We start from the raw sequence: 23,268 nt of genomic DNA, 5'->3' as shown, positions 1-23,268 counted from the left end.
GGTGTCCTTTAAATCAAATCAAATCAAATTTTATTAGTCACATGCGCCGAATACAACAGTTGTAGACCTTACAGTGAAATGCTTACTTACGAGCCACTAACCAACAATGCAGTTTAAAAAAAAATACAGATAAGAATAAGAGATAAAAGTAACAATTAATTAAAGAGCAGCAGTGAAATAACAATAGCGAGACTATATACAGGGGGGTACCGATACATAGTCAATGTGCGGGGGCACCGGTTATATGAGGTAGTATGTACATGTAGGTAGAGTTATTCAAGTTATTATGCATAGATGACAACTGAGAGTAGCAGTGGCATAAAGACGGGGGGGGGGGGGCACTACAAATAGTCTGGGTAGCCATTTGACTAGATGTTCAGGAGTCTTATGGCTTGGGGGTAGAAGCTGTTTAGAAGCCTCTTGGACCTAGACTTGGGGCTCCGGTACCGCTTGCCGTGTGGTAGCAGAGAGAACAGTCTATGACTACGGTGGCTGGAGTCTTTGACAATTTTTAGGGCCTTCCTCTGACACCATCTGGTATAGAGGTCCTGGATGGCAGAAAGCCTGGCCCCAGTGATGTACTGGGCCGTACGCACTACCCTATGTAATGCCTTGCGGTCGGAGGCCGAGCAGTTGCCATACCAGGCAGTGATGCAACCAGTCAGGATGCTCTCGATGGTGCAGCTGTAGAACCTTTTGAGGATCTCGGGACCCATGCCAAATCTTGTCAGTCTCCCGAGGAGGAATGGGTTTTGTTGTGCCCTCTTCACGACTGTCTTTGTGTGCTTGGACCATGTTAGTTTGTTGGTGATGTGGACACCAAGGAACTTGAAGCTCTCAACCAGCTCCACTGCAGCCCCGTCGATGAGAATGAGGGCGTGCTCGGTCCTCTTTTTCCTGTAGTCCACAATCATCTCCTTTGTCTTGATCACGTTGAGGGAGAGGTTGTTGTCCTGGCACCACACGACCAGGTCTCTGACCTCCCTATAGGCTGTTTCGTAATTGTCGGTGATCAGGCTGTTGTGTCAATGTTGTGTCATCAGAAAATGTAATGATGGTGTTGGAGTCGTGCCTGGCCGTGCAGTCATGAGTGAACAGGGAGTAGAGGGGACTGAGCACGCACCCCTGAGGGGCCCCTGTGTTGAGGATTAGCGTGGCGGATGTGTTGTTACCTACCCTTACCACCTGGGGGGTGGCCCGTCTGGAAGTCCAGGATCCAGTTGCAGAGTGAGGTGTTTAGTCCCAGGGTCCTTAGCCTATTGATGAGCTTTGAGGGCACTATGGTGTTGAACGCTGAGCTGTAGTCAATGAATAGCATTCTCACGTAGGTGTTCGTTTTGTCCAGGTGGGAAAGGGCAGTGTGGAGTGCAATGGAGATTGTATCTTCTGTGGATCTGTTGGGGCGATATGCAAATTGGAGTGGGTCTAGGGTTTCTGGGATGATGGTGTTGATGTGAGCCATGACCTTCTTTCAAGGCACTTCATGACTACAGACGTGAGTGCTACTGGTCGGTAGTCATTTAGGCAGGTTACCTTAGTGTTCTTGGACACAGGGACTATGGTGGTCTGCTTAAAATATGTTGGTATTACAGACTCGGACAGGGAGAGGTTGAAAATGTCAGTGAAGACACTTGCCAGTTGGTCTGCGCATGCTCGCAGTACACATCCTGGTAATCTGTCTGGCCCTGCGGCCTTGAGTGTTGACATGTTTAAAGGTCTTACTCACATCAGCTACGGAGAGTGTGATCACACAGTCTTACGGAACAGCTAGTGCTCTCATGCATGTTTCAGTGTTATTTGCCTCGACGCGAACATAGTTTAGCTTGTCTGGTAGGCTCGTGTCACCGGGCAGCTCTCGGCTGTGCTTCCCTTTGTAGTCTGTAATGGTTTGCAAGCCCTGCCACATCCGACGAGCGTCAGAGCCGGTGTAGTACGATTCGATCTTAGTCCTGTATTGACGCTTTGCCTGTTTGATGGTTCGTCGGAGGGCATAGCGGGATTTCTTATATGCTTCCGGGTTCCCGCTCCTTGAAAGCGGCAGCTTTAGCTCAGTGCGGATGCTGCCTGTAATCCATGGCTTCTGGTTGGGGTATGTACATATGGTCACTGTGGGGACAATGTCATCTATGCACTTAATGATGAAGCCGATGACTGATGTGGTGTAGTCCTCAATGCCATCTGAGGAATCCCGGAATATATTCCAGTCTGTCTGACTACAGTCCTGTAGTTTAGCATCTGCTTCATCTGACCACTTTTTTTTATTGATCTAGTCACTGGTGCTTCCTGCTTTAATATTTACTTGTAAGCAGGAATCAGGAGGATAGAATTATGGACAGATCTGCCAAATGGAGGGCGAGGGAGAGCTTTGTATGCGTCTCTGTGTGTGGAGTATTTGTAAGTCGCTCTGGATAAGAGCGTCTGCTAAATGACTTAAATGTAAATGTTAAATGAGTATAGGTGGTCCAGAGTTATTTTTCCTCTGGTTGCACATTTAACATACTGATAGAAATTTAGTAAAACGGATTTAAGTTTCCCTGCATTAAAGTCCCCGGCTACTATGAGCACTGCCTCTGGGTGAGTGTTTTCTTGTTTGCTTATCAAGGAATAGAGCTCATTCAATGCTGTCTTAGTGCCAGCCTCTGACTGTGGTGGTATGTAAACAGCTACAAAGAATACAGATGAAAACTCTCTTGGTAGGTAGTGTGGTCTACAGCATATCATGAGAAACTCTACCTCAGGCGAGCAATAGCTCGAGACTTCCTTAGATATCATGCATAGAACAGCATGCACCAGCTGTTGTTTACAAAAATATATAGACCACCGCCCCTTGTCTTACCAGACACCACTGTTCTATCCTGCCGGTACATTGTCTAACCAGCCAGCTGTATGTTGATGTTGTCGTCGTTCAGCCATGACTCCGTGAAGCATAAGATGTTAAAGTTTTTAATGTCCCGTTGGTAGTTTTTAATCTTCTGCGTAACTTGTCGATTTTATTGTCCAAAGATGGTACGTTTGCTAGCAGAATGGAGGGAAGTAGGGGTTTATTTGATCGCCTGCGAATTCTCAGAAGGCATCCGGACCTTCGGCCCCTCTTTCTCCGCCTCCTCTTCATGCAGATCACGGGGATCGGGGCCTGTTCCCGAGGAAGCAGCGTATCCTTTGCATTGGGCTCGTCAGAGTCGTGAAAGGAAGAAGAGGATTCTGCTAGTCCGTGGTGAGCAATTGCAGTCCTGATTTCTATAAGTTATTTTCGGACGTGAGACGGTAGCGGCAACATTATGTACAAAATACGTTTTTAAAAAAACGCAATCGGCTGGGGGCACGTAAAACGTCTGCCATCTTCTTCGGCGTCATTTTAGTAGTGGTTTCTTTGCATCAATTCGACCATGAAGGCCTGATTCACGAAGTCTCCTCTGAACTGTTGATGTTGAGATTTCTGTTACTTGAACTACTTATTACTTATTTTATACATATTTTCCACCATAATTTGCAAATAAATTCATTAAAAATCCTACAATGTGATTTTCTGGATTTTTTTTCTCATTTTGTCTGTCATAGTTGAAGTGTACCTATGATGAAAATTACAGGCCTCTCTCATCTTTTTTAATTGGGAGAACTTGCACAATTGGTGGCTGACTAAATACTTTTTTGCCCCACTGTGTATATGTATATATATATATTATACACACACACTACCATAAAAAAGTTTGTGGTCACTTAGAAATGTCATTGTTTGTGAAAGTTAAGCAAATTTTCTGTCTATTAGCATAACATCAAATTGATCAGAAATACAGGGTAGACATTGTTAATGTTGTAAATGACTTTTGTAGCTGGAAACGTCTGATTTTAATGGAATATCTACCTAGGCGTACATAGGCCCATTTATCAGCAATCATCACTCCTGTGTTCCAATGGCACGTTGTGTTACTTAATCCAAGTTTATAATTTAAAAGGCTGATTGATCATTAGAATGCACTTTTGCAATTATGTTAGCACAGCTGAAAACTGTTGTCCTGCTTAAAGAAGCAATAAAACTGGACTTCTTTAGACTAGTTGAGCTTCAGCATTTGTGGGCTTGATTTACAGGCTCAAAATGTCCAGAAACAAATAACTTTCTTCTGAAACTCGTCTGTCTATTCTTGTTCTGAGAAGTGAAGGCTATTCCATGTGAGAAATTGCCAAGAAATTGACGATCTCGTACAACGCTGTGTACTACTCCCTTCACAGAACAGCGCAAACTGGCTCTAACCAGAAAAGAAAGAGGAGTGGGAGGCCCCGGTGCACAACTGAGCAAGAGGACAAGTATATTTGTGTCTAGTTTGAGAAACAGATGCCTCACAAGTCCTCAACTGGCAGCTTCATTAAATAGTACCCGCAAAACACCAGTCTCAACGTCAACAGTGAAGAGGTGACTCTGGGATGGTGGCCTTCTAGGCAGAGTTGCAAAAAAAAGCCATATCTCAGACTGGCCAATAAAAAGAAAAATTAAGATGGGCAAAATAACCCCGACACTCGACAGAGGAAGATTGGAGAAAGTGTTATGGACAGACGAATCTAAGTTTGAGGTGTTCGGATCACAAAGAAGAACATTTGTGAGAGGCAGAAAAAATGAAAAGATGCTGGAGGAGTGCTTGATGCCATCTGTCAAGCATGGTGGAGGCAATGTGATGGTCTGTGGGTGCTTTGGTGGTGGTAAAGTGGGAGATTTGTACAGGGTAAAAGGGATCTTGAAGAAGGAAGGCTGTCACTCCATTTTGCAACGCCATGCCATACCCTGTGGATGGCGCTTAATTGGAGCCAATTTCCTCCTACAACAGGACAATGACCCAAAGCACAGCTCCAAACTATGCAATAACTGTTTAGGGAAGAAGCAGTCAGCTGGAATTCTGTCTGTGCTGGCCACTCCATTATAGTCACCGGATCTCAACCCTATTGAGGTGTTGTGGGAGCAGCTTGACTGTATGGTACGTAAGGGCCCATCAAGCCATTCTATCTTGTGGGAGGTGCTTCAGGAAGCATGGGGTGAAATCTCTTCAGATTACATCAACAGATTGACAACTAGAATGTCAAAGTTCTGCAAGGCTGTAATTGCTGCAAATGGAGGATTATTTGACGAAAGCAAAGATTGAAAGACACAATTATTATTTCAATTAAAAACCAGTATTTATATCCTTGTCAACATCTTGACTATATTTCCTATTTGACATTTTACTGCGTTGTTAGGTGATAGTAACGTAAGCATTTTGCTGCACCCCCCTACATCTGCTAAACTGTGTACGCGACCAATAAACTTTGATTTGAAGAATTAGTGAATTAGTAAAATACTGATCTTTCACTCAACACAAGATTTAAGTGTGTGTTCAGTAAAACAACTCCGACACGACTCAGAGTTACAAGATAAAACTATCCCTGGTTGTTGGAAGTGCTACTCTTTATTCCTTTGTTACATGAGAGACTAAATGCAATCTAAAGGCATCATCTCCTCATACATTCCTACTCAGCATATCATAATGGAAGGGGTTGGTCCATTCTGGTGATGTAGAGTGCCATTCCGGGGTGACGGGGAACACATCTCTGGGAAAGATCAGGTGAACTCCCCATAACATGACACTTGATCCAGTGAGGTAGAGGGGGAGAGAGCGAGATCAAAAGTGAGAGAGTTGGAAAGGGCAAGAGAGGGACAGAGAGAAAGAGGAGCTTGAAAGATGGAGGGTGAGAGAGAGAAATAGAGAGAGATGGAAAGAGAAAGAAGAGTTCAATGCGTCCGCAGTGGATGGATGAAGATCTGTGCTGTAGCCATAGACCACCAGCTTGTGTACTGTGCGCTCTCTGGTATGTTCTGATGAGGACATCATGGTAGGTTAGCTTGTTGTATGACAGTGTTTTTAGGGCCGGCCCCTCTGCTCCGAACACAAAGCAGACCGGACCAAGGCCAGACCGCCGGTTGTTTGGTTTTTCTCCGCAGCCAAAACAGGGGAGTGTGTGTCAGAGCACGTCAGACCATAACGCAGCAGATCTGAAAGGAACCCGACACACACAGGTCACCCTGATATGCGATTCTGCTTGGGTACAAGATGAGTTAGTGGTCTCACTAAGCATTAACAATGCATTGAGACTTCTTCTTCTCAGGGTTGACTGTGTTTGGTGCCTAACAAAGACCAAATGGCCGGAAAGTGAATCTACAGTGTAGCGTGGTTTTCCACTGCGGAATATGTGTCTGTAGGTACAGTTGAAGTCGTAAGTTTACATACACCTTAGCCAAATACATTTAAACTCAGTTTTTCACAATTCCTGATATTTAATCCTAGTAAAAATTCCCTGTTTTAGGTTAGTTAGGATCACCACTTTATTTTAAGAATGTGAAATGTCAGAATAATAGTAGAGTGATTTATTTCAGCTTTTATTTATTTTGTCACATACACTCAAAATAGTATTTGGTGTCATTGCCTTTAAATTGTTTAACTTGGGTCAAATGTTTCGGGTAGCGTTCCACAAGCTTCCCACAATAAGTTGGGTGAATTTTGTCCCATTCCTCCTGACAGAGCTGGTGTAATTGATTTCAGGTTTGTAGGCCTCCTTGCTCGCACATGCTTTTTCAGTTCTGCCCACAAATTTTCTATGAGATTGAGGTCAGGGCTTTGTGATGACCACTTTGTTGTCCTTAAGCCATTTTGCCACAACTTTGGAAGTATGCTTGGGGTCATTGTCCATTTGGAAGACCCATTTCCCGACAAAGCTTTAACCTCTTGGCGCACGGATCCCTTTTACGCGATCATTTTTGTAAACAACCGCTGAATTGCAGAGCGCCAAATAAATAAATAAAAACGGAAAAATATTTATTTTCATGAAATCACAAGTGAAATATACCAAAACACAGCTTAGCTTGTTGTTAATCCACCTATCGTGTCAGATTTTGAAAATATGCTTTACAGCGAAAGCAATCCAAGCGTTTGTGAGTTTATCAATCACTAGACAAAACAGTAAGAACAGCTAGCCGCAAATTAGCTTGGTCACGAAAGTCAGAAAAGCAATAAAATTAATCGCTTACCTTTGATGATCTTCGGATGTTTGCACTCACGAGACTCCCAGTTACACAAGAAATGTTATTTTTGTTCGATAAAGATAATTTTTATAACCAAAAACCTCCATTTGGTTTGCGCGTTATGTTCAGAAAACCATAGGCTCGTGCCGGTCCTGAAGGGCAGACGAAAATTCCAAAAAGTATCCGTAATGTTCGTAGAAACATGTCAAACGTTTTTTATACTCAATCCTCAGGTTGTTTTTAACATACATAATCGATAATATTTCAACCAGACGGTAAACTATTCAATACTACAGAGAAAGAAAATGTCGAGCTACAACTCTCGTGCGTATGAACTAATCAAAGGACACCTGACGCGTTTTGATAAATCTCGCAAATTTTTCAAAATAAAAGCTTGAAACTATGTCTAAAGCCTGGTCACATCCTGAGGAAGCCATTGGAAAAGGAATCTGGTTGATACCCCTTTGCCTGCCCATCCTCCATTTAAAGGAACAGGGATTTTTCCAAATAAAAGGCACTTCCGGGTTGGATTTCCTCAGGTTTTCGCCTGCAAAATCAGTTCTGTTATACTCACAGACAATATTTGGACAGTTTTGGAAACTTTAGAGTGTTTTCTATCCTAATCTGTCAATTATATGCATATTCTAGCATCTGGGCCTGAGAAATAGTCTGTTTACCTTGGGAACGTTATTTTTCCAAACATAAAAATAGTGCCCCATAGCTTAAAGAGGTTAACTTCCTGACTGATGTCTTGAGTTGCTTCAATATATCCACATATTTTTCCATCCTCATGATGCCATCTATTTTGTGAAGTGCACCAGTCCCTCCTGCAACAAAGCACCCCCACAACATGATGCTGCCACCCTCGTGCTTCACGGTTGGGATGGTGTTCTTTGGCTTGCAAGCCTCCCCCTTTTTCCTCCAAACATAATGATGGTCATTATGACAAAACAGTTATCTTTTTGTTTCATCAGACCAGAGGACATTTCTCCAAAAAGTAGGATCTTTGTCCCCATGTGCAGTTGCAAACCGTAGTGTGCGTTTTTTATGGTGGTTTTGGAGCAGTGGCTTCGTCCTTGCTGAGCGGCCTTTCAGGTTATGTTGATATAGGACTCGTTTTACTGTGGATATAGATACATTTGTACCTGTTTCCTCCAGCATCTTCACAAGGTCCTTTGCTGTTGTTCTGGGATTGATTTGCACTTAACGCACCAAAGTATGTTCATCTCTAGGAGACAGAACGCATCTCCTTCCTGAGCGGTATGACGGCTACGTGGTCACATGGTGTTTATACTTGCGTACTATTGTTTGTACAGATGAACGTGGTACCTTCAGGCATTTGGAAATTGCTCCCAAGGATGAACCAGACTTGTGGAGGTCTACAATTATTTTTCTAGGGTCTTGGCTGATTTATTTTGATTTTCCTGTGATGTCAAGCAAAGAGACACTGAGTTTGGAGGTAGGCCTTGAAATACATCCACAGGTACACCTCCAATTGACTCAAATTATGTAAATTTGACTTTCCGAAGCTTCTAAAGCCATGACATAATTTTCTGGAATTTTCCAAGCTGTTTAAAGGCACAGTCAACTTAGTGTATGTAAACTTCTGACCCACTGGAATTGTGATACAGTGAAATAATCTGTCTGTAAACAATTGTTGGAAAGATTACGTACACAGTAGATGTCCTAACCGACTTGACAAAACTATTGTTTGTTAACAAGACATTTGTGGAGTGGTTGAAAATGAGTTTTAATGACTCCGACCTAAGTGTATGTAAGCTTCCGACTTCAACTGTATATGTGTTCGTTTTGCACATATTTCATACAGTGTTCATTCAAGCTCTCATCCACAGGCAGACGTATATCCTGTTGTATCCATTAATGAACCTGATAGAATCATCATCATTATGATCGTCCACTTCTCCCCAGCTAGCACCGTGTCAGCCTTATTAGATGAGTCTAAATCTGGCCCTCCATCTCAGTTATCACAGACAGGCCAGGCCTGCTGCTTATTACATGTCTCAGTCCCACTCTCACCCATAGAGGCCAAGTGATTAGTACACCAGAGCAGGGTAATGAGCTTTAGTAGTTTGATACAATTATAACATCCAGATTCGGCTGGAGACGAGCCTCGCTACCCTCCATGTATTAACCAGGTTATCAGTACAGCTGCTTGATAGGCTTTATAGGGTTGTAGAGGGTGATAAGATTAAAAGACGCTAGTTGGTGTCAGAAGTGGGATCCTTTTAGGAAGGCGTTAGGGTTGTGAGGGGTGATATGGGGGCTGTAAGTGGTAGTTTTTGGAAGGCGTTAGGGTTGTGAAGGGTGATAGTGTGGTAGAGGTGTGAGAGGATAAAGAAGGGTTCTAAAGTTGAAGCAGATAGTGGGTCTAGATTTGTGTAGGGCAATATTAGGTCATGACTGTTTTTGCTGTCAGAAGTGGGATGGGATTATGGGAAGGGATTTGGGGTTCTAAGGTCATATGATTAGCATGCTTAACAGTACATGGTTACCCCTAAAAAAAGAGAAAAAAACAAGAAAAAAAACAGTACATGGTTGCTTATGGGGTTGGGTCGACTGTTTCTTGGCCAGTTTCTTGTGTTTCAGGCTATACAACATGAGCAGAGCCTTGACCAATGACCGGCAAGGTCAGAGGGCCCAGGGCAAGTCCTACTCTCAGGGTCACAGAGGTTTCCTGATAAAACTCCATAATCGCCTCTAATCTCCCTCGCTCCTATTGGCATCCTACGCCGGTGGGCATAAACTCCCCTTCCCTCCATCCCCCTCTCCACCACGAACAGTTATAGAGGAATAAGAACCAGAAAGAGGCTTAGGTGGTGGGTGTGGCGCCCCAGTCTTGGTGTGTTTGCATTTTTTTTATATATAATAATTTGAGCATTTTCAGGCCAATTTTTTGCAATTCTCAGATGTTCTCCATGGAGCCGAGATTATACATTTTTGCAGTTTTAAAGTAAATGTACTGCAATTCTATACATTTAGCCATGGAGCTGAGAGAAACTGTTGCTGTTTTAAAGATAATTTTCAATTCTATGCAATTCTAATGCTGTGTTCTTTTGCTCAAACTTAATAACAAAATAAATCATATTAAATTGATTGTTTTCAATTCCACTGACTGTCTAGCTTTTCTTTTGGTGATTGTTAGTTATCAAGATAATATTATAAATAAAGATATAGGTCCATTATCATTTCACATACTTTATATGAGTTTTTTTGTATTCATTTTTTACAGTTTGTACTTAAGCATCCCAACAACAACAAAAATCCCTGACGTCACGTCCCATTTCCAAACCCCATCGACAGGAGGGGAGAAAGGCATAAAAACTGTGTATTGCCCTCTATTCCACCTTAATTACGGAGATTTGGAGGCTGATCGTTGGCTCTGGCCCTCTGATATTTTTATTTGACATACCTGATCAGAATTGAATGTTTCCAGAACCATGAAGGAGGGAGGAGAGAAGAGGTGGTGATGTGGGTTCTGTTGGTTGGCTGACTGTTCTGTTCACCTTGTGTTATTTATGAACAGTCGGGCAGCAACACATGGGGGGGGTTGCTTATTTACTGGCTGCTTCGTTGGAGGCCACCTCTTTGGGCCGAATCAGCCATTTAAATATCCTGTTTGTGGATAGGCTGGCGAAAGAGCCTTTATTATCAGCGCTGTGCTGTTATCATTGGGCTGACGGACGCAGGCAGGTCTCCAGACTGGGCTATTGAAATGTGCAGGCAGTATGTACAGACAAATGCAGGGTTCTCAATGAGGCCATATCGGCTGGGTTACAGACCTAGAGTTCCCCCTCCACCACCACCGCCCAATTCAAGCCCTATAAATAAACACCTATTAATCAGCCACCCACAGCAACAACTGACCATGGCTGTAAAAGCTGGTTTGGTCATCTCTCACACATACACTCTCTCTCTGTCTCTCTCTCTCTCTCTCTCTCTCTCGGTCTGTCTCCCATCCCTTCTCTTTCCCCCCCTCTTTCTCTACCTCTATTCATCCCATTCTCTCTGTCTTTTACTTAGTCACTCTCCAACTTCTTCCCTAAAGGGGTTGAGCAGGTTCCAGACCTGTATTTCAAGGGAGAGAGAAAAAGAGAAGAATCCCCTGACTTAGCTCATGTTTGGCTGGGCCTTTACCAGTTTACCTTGCGACCTGATGTATGGACCGGCCAACAAAGACGTCTTTGTGTGGAGACCTCAAACCTGTAAGGTTCACCGTCATGTAGGGACTTATGCTATCTGAATCATTTCAGGGCCATTTGTTGAAACGGTTTGGTTGGTAATGTAGAATGAGGGGAAAGTATGGTAAAGTCGGGGGTAATTTTGTCTTCAGTTACATTGCGGTGGTAATTTATAAGCCAAATAGTGTCGAATAAACGTGTTTTCTTGTGCAGATTTATCAGAGAACCGCCTCACTATCCTTGACACGTCAAATGAACCTTGATCTTTGTTTCTTTTTGGAATGTTAAAGGCTGAAATATAGGCCTTGCTCTCTGACATCCAGGGACATTCACAGAGTGTACTGTGGTGCTACTAAGAAATAAAATAAAACATTTTTATAACTTTCCATTAGAACTACTGTGGAGAGGTTGAAACTGACATGTGGAGGACTGCAATTAGTCAATTAATTACGCTACAATTGTATATGCGCACATGCTAGTGTGTGTGTGTGTGTGTGTGGCAGCACTAATACTACTCTCTGTACACCTCTATTTGCATCTTTTTGTTCCTAAGTGCTGTGCTCTCATTAAGCTGCCGTTCTAAGCAGCATGGCACCTGCTTTCAGAGAGAACCAACGCCACCCGCTCGTTAGCGCTAACGACAGACAGTGCGCCTGGCAGTCCCAATCTCCGCCCATCCTGACTTGTCAAGCCAAGTGTCCCCACTCGCTGAAATTAGCTACATTTCACAAACAATTTCACAAACTCGTTATGCAGTTAGGTGTTTATTGGTAGATCGCCGACTTTCCCCTGAGCGGCGGATAATACGCACCCGCTAGGTTAAGGAGAGAGGCAGCCCCCATAATAAGCCACAATTACAGAAACTGGAGCCTCGAATCGGTTTATAATTCATTACCATACTCCTTTAGAGGAGGCTTATAATTCATTACCATACTCCTTTAGAGGAGGCTTATAATTCATTACCATACTCCTTTAGAGGGGGTTTATAATTCATTACCATGCTCCTTTAGAGGGGGTTTATAATTCATTACCATGCTCCTTTAGAGGAGGCTTATAATTCATTACCATGCTCCTTTAGAGGGGGTTTATAATTCATTACCATGCTCCTTTAGAGGAGGTTTATAAATCATTACCATGCTCCTTTAGAGGAGGTTTATAATTCATTACCATGCTCCTTTAGAGGAGGTTTATAATTCATTACCATGCTCCTTTAGAGGAGGCTTATAATTCATTACCATACTCCTTTAGAGGAGGCTTATAATTCATTACCATGCTCCTTTAGAGGAGGTTTATAATTCATTACCATGCTCCTTTAGAGGAGGTTTATAATTCATTACCATGCTCCTTTAGAGGAGGTTTATAATTCATTACCATGCTCCTTTAGAGGAGGTTTATAATTCATTACCATGCTCCTTTAGAGGAGGTTTATAATTCATTACCATGCTCCTTTTAGAGGAAGTTTATACGTTGAGTTTTATAAGAGTTTCTGTTTCTTTTTACTTTGTCCATTGAAAATACCTGGGCCCCATCGTTTGTGGTCTCCAACCTTACTTGCTTAACCTCGACCCCATGTTACGACCCTTGACCCTTTGCTTACCTCACCACCTATCCTCCGTCAGCACCAGTATTATTGTTCTAGAGCTAGGCCTTGCTCTGGGATTTTACTTTAACGTCCTCCACTAGTATTGACTCTTATTAATTCCGAGTAGGAGTCAAAAACCCATTTTGTTCCCCTGTGCTTATAATTTAGCTTGTTTCAATTTGTGCCTGGCCTCCCCTGACAAACCATGGCTGTGATATATCGTACACCGCTGTACGCGTTATCTGTTGACGTACAGTTTAAACCTTTTCAGAAGGTTGCCTCTCCCCTCTCTATGAACCGTTCCCCCCTCTCCTCTTCTCCCTGGCCCCCTCCCCAAGTGATGAGTACATACAGTACAGGAAAGAGGAGCGTAACCCCTTCTTCAGAGTAATCTAATGTAAATGTTTAGGTTTTGATTCCATAACAATTCCATAAAGAGAGTTGTGGTGCTGCCCGTGCCGTGGCTGGTTGGAATATGAGGGGAAAGGAGGTCTGAGCCTGCCCTGTGCAGACAGAGTGTAGAGTGAATAGGCTGAGCTATGTGTGTGACTTTGCGGTGAACTTGCCGTTTACATCTGTGGGCTTTCTCTGGGGCTGTTAGCTTTGGCCCGTTGGTTTGCTCACAGATACAGGGCCGTAAATCACACACTGTAAAACAGGGAATGCAGGACGGGGGTGCAGGAGTGTACTGCTTTTAGGGTCTGGTACAGGAAGAGGGGGTGTGTAGGCCTACATGTGTGTACATGTATGTGTCTATGTACATGTGTGTACATGCTTTATGTGTGTCAGTTGGTTGACCAGGAATACATCTTACATGCATTCCTTGAAAGTGTAAATGTAACTATAGTGTCATGACACCTGACTACCTCTGCAGGTTGTGCAGGGCTTTACGCTGACCTTTTTTACTAGGAGCACGTGTGTGCCTAAGTTGAAAAATGTAGGAGCACGTAAAGAAATTTAGGACCACAATGAAAATGTGAAGTCCAGGTCGCACGGCAAAAATATTTAGGCACGTGTGCGTGTAAAATGTTCACACTGGAGAGCTCTGTTGTGGTTATTTACATCGCGACGATGTCTTGTCACACACAGGTCAGAGGTCAACGAGACGATTATTTATAATCACACCTATGCAGTATCACCAAGCACATAACTTAGTCGCTATTATTCTGAGCATTAGTGTTCCTATCCTTCTGTGGTGTTGGTTGGGGTTGTTACTTTTAATAGGCTGTGATTTGATGATTGATCGTGGAACCTTCCAAGGTTATGAAGGTTTTATGAACTCTGCCTTTGGGCTGAACTTCCTGGTTCACTCTCTGCAGCCCCTTTGGGCAGCTTCCTGTCTGGCTCTTCAGAGACGTCTTCAGAGACCCCAAAACACCCTTTACTGTCTGAGGATAAAGTGTCAGGAACCAGATTGCCTTACTTCACTGTTCGCTCCCAATCTGTTTAAGTGCGCAAAGGGGGCTGCTCTCCCGAACCTGAAAGTTCAACTGTGACATGACTTTATGCATGGCAGCTAGAGTTCAAAGAATAGGTATGATCTGCACTACACATAGGAGGCCACTGGCAGATCTTTGGGGTGTAATAAATAGCTTGGAAGATGATTTATCACATGTCAGGGAGAAGCAGTGAAATAGTGCAATGCTTCTCCAGCCACACTGCCATTTTAATTGCTTCCGAGCCTTTTCAATGGGGCTCAGGATATGTGATGGGGCCAATAAAACACAAAGCTGCGACGAGAGCTAGACAGAAAGAGGTGGGTTGGGGGGAATGTACATTTGAATATTGTCTGAACTTGACTTTTCCTCGGCTGCTTGGCGAGTCATTATTCGTTGTGCTTTGGAACAGCACTGTGAGCCTAGGCAAAGTGGCTGTCTGTCTGTCGGCCTGGAGAGTGAAGCATGTGAATGAAACAGCTGGACGCTGCTGGACTAGCTTAGCTAGTTAGCCTAGCTATCACAGACCGATGCACTGTTTTAGTGGGGCAGTTCACTTAGCCTCTTAGTTGAACTCTCTCTGGGCACTGTGCACCGTATAGGAGCCTTCTGATGACAGAGAGGTTTCTAGGGCTGGCTGGGGCTTTGTTGCTACTATGATTATTGTTATTTCAGTGCCATTGTAAGGTGATCCGGTGTGTATATCACTGTGTCAGTGGGATCTTATCGCACCGGCAGCTTTTTGTTTGATTCAGCACAAGTTTCCTGGACAGGGATCAAAGGAGTGCACCTCAAAGAGCTTATCTCCTCTGTATATCTCAATCCATCTTTCTTTCTCTCCTTCTCTCTCGCTCACTCTCTAATTCACTGTCACTGTCATCCTCCCAAAATCTAAAGTAAACAGCCATAAGCATGTGGGAAACTATCTGGAAGCTTCTTCAGTATCTCACTATGTTGTCTCTGTTCTGTTGATGAATGCCTTGCTCAACAGTTTGATGACATCAACGTTAATGTCTTTCTGTCTTCTCCCACTCCATAGGTTTGGTCCAGGACTGGTCATCTACTGGCATGGTTTCATTGGTGAGCTGGACAGCCAGAGAGACAGAGGCATACTGCTCAAAGACTGCTTCCCGTCTGACATTGTGACCCTCTGCCACGGGACCAGCCCTGCCACGACTGACTCACTGACTGGCTGACACTGGCCTGAGCAAGGGGAGGGAGAGGAGAGGGCAGGGGGAGTGGTGGGGTTAAGGAAGGGTATCGCAGAGGTGGATACGTGGATCCGGAAGCAATTTAGCTTTCCTGCGGCGCGAGACTACTGGCAAATATCTGCTCTGAACTCTAGATGAACCTCCCTCCATCCCCTCCTCTCCCATTCTCTCTCTTTGTCAGCCAGCCAGCCAGGGTCAGGCTCATACCTTGGTGCGAAAACAAGGCTGGGAGTTTGTCCTGGTGCTGGTCAGCCTGTGGCCCCCACCGTGGCCCCGGAGGCCCCTGGAAGAGAACAGGACATGCCCTTATCACACAGTGGGCCCTGGCCCTCGTCACTCGTTCCTCTGCTCTCCATAGGCAGATAAGGGAGGTGGGGTTTGGTGGAAATGGGGGTGAGGGAGGATGTCTATCTACCTTCTACGTCACTCACTGCCCTCTGTCACTCTGTAGGGGGCAAACAGATCCCTTCTGATTGGCTTGGGACTTTTCTCTGACCTCATGCCCTCTGGTATTGAGGATGTTGTCTTTGTTATGATATGTCACGTTAATAGGAAAACATTGTCCTGGTCAAACAGGTTTATAAATCTAAACATTTGTATCTGTGTCTTTTATGTCTATCTGTCTTAAATATTTAGCTATTGACTTATGGACTTTAGGTTCAGTCCTGTTTGTAATTGCAACCATATGGAATGCACTCATCACTGTAATTATTTAAGATGAATTATGAAATGTTATTATCCAAGTTTACGAACAGGCACTCGCACAAAGCACAGTACGATATGTCCTGTGCGAGACACAAGTACAAGTTCACAGATGGTCTTAGAGCCACAGCAGCGTAGTGTAGACTTCTATGTACATACCTGATGTCCATGTGGTCTCCCCAGCAGTCGTCTGTTGCTCATCTTTCCATCCTTAGATAGATCCTTTTATGAGCAGCTCTTAATGGAAGAAACACAGCTGAGCCTGGAGCAGTGGCGTGAGCAGCGTGAAGTTGAATGATGTTTTTAAAGGCATATACAGTGCTTTCAGAAAGCATTTATACCCCTTGACTTATTCCACATTTTGTTGTTACAGCCTGAATGAAAAATGTATTAATTGTTTTTTTCCCACCCATCTACACAAAATACTCATAAATGGCAAAGTGAAAAGGTTTAAAAAATTTTTTTGCAAATGTATTAAAAATCAAATAAATATCTCATTTACGTAAGTATTCACACCCCTGAGTCAATACTTTGTAGAAGCTCCTTAGGCGGTGACACTGTTAGGATAGGCTACCATTTGTCCCATCGCTCATTTAACTGGACCCAATTCACAGCAGCCTAGTAAATGGATAAGCTATTTCAAGTATTTTGCCCTATCCGGTCCGAAGCGTAGTTTAAAGGTAGAACAGACGGTTCACCTTTTCCATTGACGTTTGTAGGCTACATCTGTATATTGTCAATGTCAAATTTCTCAAGAAGACAATATTTCATTTAGAAACATAATACATATATCATAAATTCTTCACTTTTTATGGCCATGGTGAGAAAAGATTCCCTAAGTAGCCATACAAGAAATTACCATGCTCATCTCTCATTAATTGGGCCTATTAGATATGCTATTATAATTTCAAACTTTCCCTCTCTGAAAGGAAACGCGGTTTATAACATACAGTAGAATTTAACAGGTGAACAGACAGTAGATATTTTACATGGATGTGTGTAAGCTACCACTAAGTATAGCCTACTGTAGTAAAAAAAAATAATCAGAGTAGAATTCGCAGGCGGTGCAGGATATTTAGGTTAGGAAAAAAGTAAATGCAAAATGAATTCAATCTGTTTACAGTGCAGGTCCACAACAACTTGCTATTGTTTTTGTCTTTCAGAAACGGTCAGATAGAGTACAGCAAATGTCACTGCAAAAGAAAACATTCTGCCAACACCTCCAAAGACATTTGATCAAGTTCGCCATTGCTATTTCCTTTAGATAGCCTACTGTCTTGGCCTAATTCCAATACTTCCATAGTATACAGCAAATAAGGGCGTTACTGTCACCATTAACGGTGAATGGTGGATGTTTTTCAGGCGGTTGCTTGTTCACGCACGCACAGTTTTACGACAGGTCTGATTTATAGCTGGAAATATGCGTATGTATGGTGTGCGCCAAGTTTATAAATCTCTATTTTTGTGTGTGCACAGTCTTTTCAGAAATGGCACAAGCAGATATGTTGTGTAAAATCTACACAATGGTTATAGATGAGGCCCCAGAGGAGCAGGGTAAGCTTGAGATCAAGCTCTCTTTCTCTTCTCCCCTTCTAATCACCCCCAGACCAGTCCTGACCTGATACCCACTATATACTGTCCACCCTCAACAACACCCTCTGAAAAATTGGTCACTGCTCTGACAGACAAACACCACAAACCACTCGGGAAGAGTACTAGGGGACATCCTCGACACAGATATCAATCAAATTTCAATCCAATGTATTTATAAAGCCCTTTTTACATCAGCCGATGACACAAAGTGCTATATAGAAACCCAGCCTAAAACCCCAAACAGCAAGCAATGCAGATGTAGAAGCACCATGCACATATACTATACTATGCACACATACACACACCCAGTATAGCAGTGGGGCAGTGTACCCACTCCTGTACTCCTATACTTGTATGTGTGCATGCTCGTACATAGCCTTGCAGGGGCTACAGCATGGTAGTATAGTGTATGTCTGTGTATCCATCTATGTGTGTGGAGGGGGGGAGGGGGAGGAGGGGGGGGGGGCTTAAATACCAGTAAAGTGTTGCATGATTTGTTAGCCTTAAACCTCTAACCTTTAGCCGGCTTCCATTTAGGGCTAGGTCCCGCCATGAGGAGGCCGGGAGGTTCGTGGCTGTTTTGCTGGGCGGCCATGGCTTCCTCAGTCAGGCCCCCAGCCCCCTGCAGCAAGCCCCCTGCTCCAGCCCCGGTACAAAACAACTGTCCCCAAGTGTCCAGTTAAACACAGCCTTATTGCCGGGGCCGTGGAATGCTTAGACATCACTTTACGGCTTCTCTCGGACACAAAAACAAGGTTTTTCTAAACAGAGGGAACATTTCAGCGAGCAAAGAATAGTAATATATTTATATATATTTTTTTTTAAATGGCAGATTCAGTTCCTCTCAGGTTTCAAGCCTTCCTGCCATTGTTTTCCAAGATGGCTGTCACACAAAAGGGGAGCCGGGGTCAACCCCAATAAATTTGTTTTTGCACACAATGCTAAACCAAATAGGGCTTTTTTTAAACTTGCTTCTAAGGCTCTGGGTCGACCCAGAGAGATTTCCATGATGTGAGTGCAAATTTAGAAGAAGGTTCCATCAGGTGATTTTGTGAAAGTTCAATTCTTTATTTTGTGTTTTCCTTGACTGCTGTCTCTTTTTAGATTCATTGTTCTTGTCACAACAATGGGACAGTGAAACCTCCCCAAATATGGATGGTCTGGAGTGGAGGGCTTCCTGGGGCCAAGGGGGACCAGGACTCCCTGTGCTCTGCTCTGTTGGTAATGTGAGCCTGGTTCTCAGATAACCTGGAGAAACAGAGAATCACACCACCTGGCTCCATTCTATAAGCCTGGATGGAGGAGCGAGAACTGTCTTGTTCAAATCAAATTTTATTTGTCACATGCTTTGTAAACAACATGTGTAGACTAACAGTGAAATGCTTACTTACGAGCCTTTCCCAACAATGCAGAGAGAAAGAAAATGGAGAAATTATAGAAAAGTAATAACACATAATAATAAATACACGAGTAAGGATAACTTGGCTATGTACGCAGGGTACCAGTACCGAGTTCATGTACAGGAGTACGAGGTAACTGAGGACAGTGTCTTCAGAAAGTATTCACACCCTTGACTTTTTCCACTTTTAGTTGTTACAAGGTGGGATTAAAATGGATTTAATTGTCATTTTTTGTCAATGATCTACAGAAAGTACTCTAATGTCAAAGTGGAAGAAGAATTCTAACATTTGTAAAAATAAAAATAAATCCTGAAAATAAAGCACTAATACATCTTCATTACATAAGTATTCAACCTCCTGAGTCAATACATGTTCAAATCCCCTTTGGCAGCGATTATAGCTGTGAGTTTTTCTGGGTAAGTCTCTAAGAGCTTTGTACACCTGGATTGTACAATATTTGCATATTATTTTTATTCTTGTCAAGTTATTTGTTGGTCATTGCATAGATGTTCAAGCTGATTTAAGTCAAAACTGCAACTAGGCCATTCAGGAACCTTCAACGTCGTCTTGGTAAGCAATATTTGGCCTTGTGTTTTAGATTATTGTCCTAGTGAAAGGTCAATTTGTCTCCCAGTATCTGTTGGAAAGCAGACTGAACATGGTTTTCCTCTACAATTTTGCCTGTACTTAGCTGTATTCCGTTTCTTTTTATCTTAAAAAACCTTAGTACTTGCCGATGACAAGTATACCCATAACATGATGCAGCAACCACCATGCTTGAAAATATGAACAGTGGTACTCAGTGATGTGTTGTGTTGGATTTGCCCCAAAAATAAAGTTTTGTTTTCAGGACAAAAAGTTTGTTTCTTTGCCACATTATTTGCAGTATTACTTAAGTGCCTTGTTGCAAACAGGAGGAATGTTTTGGAATATTTTTATTCTGTACAGGCTTCCTTTTCACTCTGTCATTTAGGTTAGTATTGTGGAGTAACTACAATGTTGTTGATTCATACTCAGTTTTCTCCTATCACAACCATTAAACTATGTAACTGTTTTAAAGTCGCCATTGGCCTCGATTAAATCCCTGTGCGGTTTCCTTCCTGTCCGGCGACTGAGTTAGGAAGGACGTCTGTATCTTTGTAGTGACTGGGTGTATTGATACATCATCCAGTGTAATTAATAACTTCACCATGCTCAAAGGGATATTCAATGTCTGCTTTTAAAGTGTTTTGCTCATCTAACAATAGGTGCCCTTTGCGAGACATTGAAAAGCCTTCCTGGTCTTTGTGGTTGAATCTGTGTTTAAAATTCACTGCTCGACTGAGGGACCTTAGAATTATCTGTATGTGTGGGGTACATAGATTAGGTAGTCATTCAAAAATCATGGTAAACTCTATTAATGAACACAGAGCGAGTCCATGCAACTTATTATTTTACTTGTTAAGCAAATGTATACTCCTGAACTTATTTAGGCTTGCCATAACAAAGGAGTTGAATACTTATTGACTGAAAACATTTCAGCTTTTCATAAATTTCAAAAAATGTCCTAAAACAATTCCACTTTGACATTATGGGGTACTGTGTGTAGGCCAGTGACACACAATCTCAATTTACTCATGTGGAAAAAGTCAGGGGGTGTGAATACTTTCTGAAGGCACTGTAGATATGTACAGTAAATACTATTTACATATCTATTATAACTAGGAATAAAGTGACTAGGCAACAAGATAGATAAGAAACAGTAGCAGCAGCATATGTGATGAGTCAAAAAATATTTGTGCAAAAAGGGTCAATGCAGATAGTCCGGGTAGCTATTTGGTTAACTATTTAACTAACTATTTAGCAGTCTTATGGCTTGGGGGTAGAAGCTGTTCAGGCTCCTGTTGTTTCCATACTTGGTGCATCGGTACCTCTTTCCGTGCGGTAGCAGAGAGAACAGTGTATGACTTGGGTGGCTGGAGTCTTTGGTAATTTTTAGGGCACCGCCTGGTATAGAGGTCCTGGATGGCAGGGAGCTCGGCCCCAGTGATGTACTGGGCCATATGCACTACCCTCTGTAGCTCCTTGAGGTCAGATTCCAAGCAGTTGCCATACCAAGCGGTGATGCAGCCAGTCAAGATGCTCTCAATGGTGCAGCAGTAGAAATTTTTGAGGATCTGAGGGCCCATGCCAAATCTTTTCAGCCTCCTGAGGGGGAAGAGGCTTTGTTGTGTGTGGACCATGATAGATCCTTAATGAAGTGGACACCGAGAAACTTGAAGCTCTCAACCTGCTCCACTACAGCCCGGGCGATATTGATAAAAGTCACCTTGTCCGAGAGAGAATCACTTGGTTATCAGAACATCACCCCAGGGTAAGCCTACATGAAATACAGTCCTTATTTTAAGCGTTTACAAAATCACCTATGGGAAAAATTATTGGAACCATTTCCCCGTTTGACCGCTAGGTTTCATGGGTATTATGGAACCTCCGCTGTGGGGTTCTATAGGCTGCCTCATCATTGTCAGTGATCAGGCCTACCACAGCTGTGTCATAAGCAAACGTAATAATGGTGTTTGAGTCGTGTGTGGCCACGCAGTTGTGGGTAAACAGGGAGTACAGGAGGGGACTAAGCACGCAGCCCTGAGGGGCCCCCTTGTTGAGGGTCAGGGTGGCGGATGTATTGTTGCCTACCCTCACCACCTAGGGACAGCCCATCAGGAAGTCCAGGATTCAGTTTCAGAGGGAAGTGCTCAGTGCCAGGGTCCTTAGCCTAGTGATGAGCTTGGAGGGCTTACTTCCATTCAGCCACAAGAGCATTAGTGAGATCGGGCACTGATGTTTGGCGATTAGGCCTGGCTCGCAGTCGGCGTTCCAATTCATCCCAAAGGTATTTGATGTGGTTGATGTCAGGGGCCTAGCCCAAACCATGAAAAACAGCCCCAGACCATTATTCCTCCTCCACCAAACTTTACAGTTGGCACTATGCATTCGGGCAGGTAGTATTCTCCTGTCAACCACCAAACCCAGATTTTTCAGTCGGACTTCCAGATGGTGATGCGTGATTCATCACTCCAGAGAACGCGTTTCCACTGCTCCAGACTCAAATGACGGCGAGCTTTACAACCCTCCAGCCGACGCTTGGCATTGGGCATGTTGATCTTAGGCTTGTGTACGGCTGCTCGGCCATGGAAACCCATTTCATGAAGCTCCCAATGAACAGTTCTTGTGCTGATGTTGCTTCCAGAGGCAGTTTGGAACTCGGTAGTGAGTGTTGAAAACAAGGGCAGATGATTTTTATGCGCTTCAGCACTCGGTGGTCCCGTTCTGTGAGCTTGAAACATATAGGAATTACAGACTGGGTCAGGGAGAGGTTGAAAATGTGAGAGAAGACACTTCCCACCTGGTCAGCACATGCTCTGTGTATGCATCCTGGTAATCCGTCTGGACCTGCGGCCTTGTGAATGTTAACTTGTTTAAAGGTCTTACTCACATCGGCTATGGAAAGCGTGGGTACCCAGTCGTCCGGAACAGCTGGTGCTCTCATTCATGGTTCCCTTTGGGTTTCCTTTTGTAATCCGCGATTGTTTACAAGCCCTGCCACATCCGACGAGTGTCAGAGTTGGTGTAGTAGGATTCGATCTTCGTCCTGTATTGACGCTTTGCCTGATTGATGGCTTGTCGGAGGTCGCAGCAGGATTTCTTATAAGAGGACGGATTAGTGTCCCACTCCTTGAAAGCGGCAGCTCTAGCCTTTAGCTCGGTGCGGATGTTTCCTGTAATCCATGGCTTCTGGTTGGGATATGTACAATTGAAGTCGGAAGTTTACATACACTAAGGTTGGAGTCATTAAAACTTGTTTTTCAACCACCCCACAAATGTCTTGTTAACAAACAATAGTTTTGGCAAGTTGGTTAGGACATCTACTGTGTGCATGACACAAGTAATTTTTCCAACAATTGTTTACAGACAGATTATTTCACTTATAATTCACTCTATCACAATTCCAGTGGGTCAGAAGTTTACGTACACTAAGTTGACTGTGCCTTTAAACAGCTTGGAAAATTCCAGAAAATGATATCATGGCTTTAGAAGCTTCTGATAGGCTAATTGACATAATTTGA

At 43.4% G+C, this 23,268-nt stretch overlaps 1 protein-coding gene across 3 annotated transcripts in view; it reads left to right on the top strand.

Moving 5' to 3' along the window:
* cdin1 (CDAN1 interacting nuclease 1) overlaps window positions 1-16,681 on the top strand; it is a 70,929-nt gene extending 54,248 nt beyond the window's left edge. For all 3 annotated transcript variants that reach the window (XM_071365692.1, XM_071365694.1, XM_071365695.1), the window contains one exon: window positions 15,299-16,681. In XM_071365692.1, coding sequence (XP_071221793.1) covers window positions 15,299-15,455 — 157 coding nt within the window. In that variant the 3' untranslated portion in view covers window positions 15,456-16,681. The remainder of the gene's footprint in view (window positions 1-15,298) is intronic.
* The last annotated feature ends 6,587 nt before the right edge of the window (window positions 16,682-23,268 follow it).

Source organism: Salvelinus alpinus, chromosome 25, assembly GCF_045679555.1.
Source record: "Salvelinus alpinus chromosome 25, SLU_Salpinus.1, whole genome shotgun sequence".
Lineage (NCBI taxonomy): Eukaryota > Metazoa > Chordata > Actinopteri > Salmoniformes > Salmonidae > Salvelinus > Salvelinus alpinus.
The sequence above is the reverse complement of the archived record's forward strand: the minus strand, read 5'-3'. Positions and strand labels throughout refer to the sequence as shown.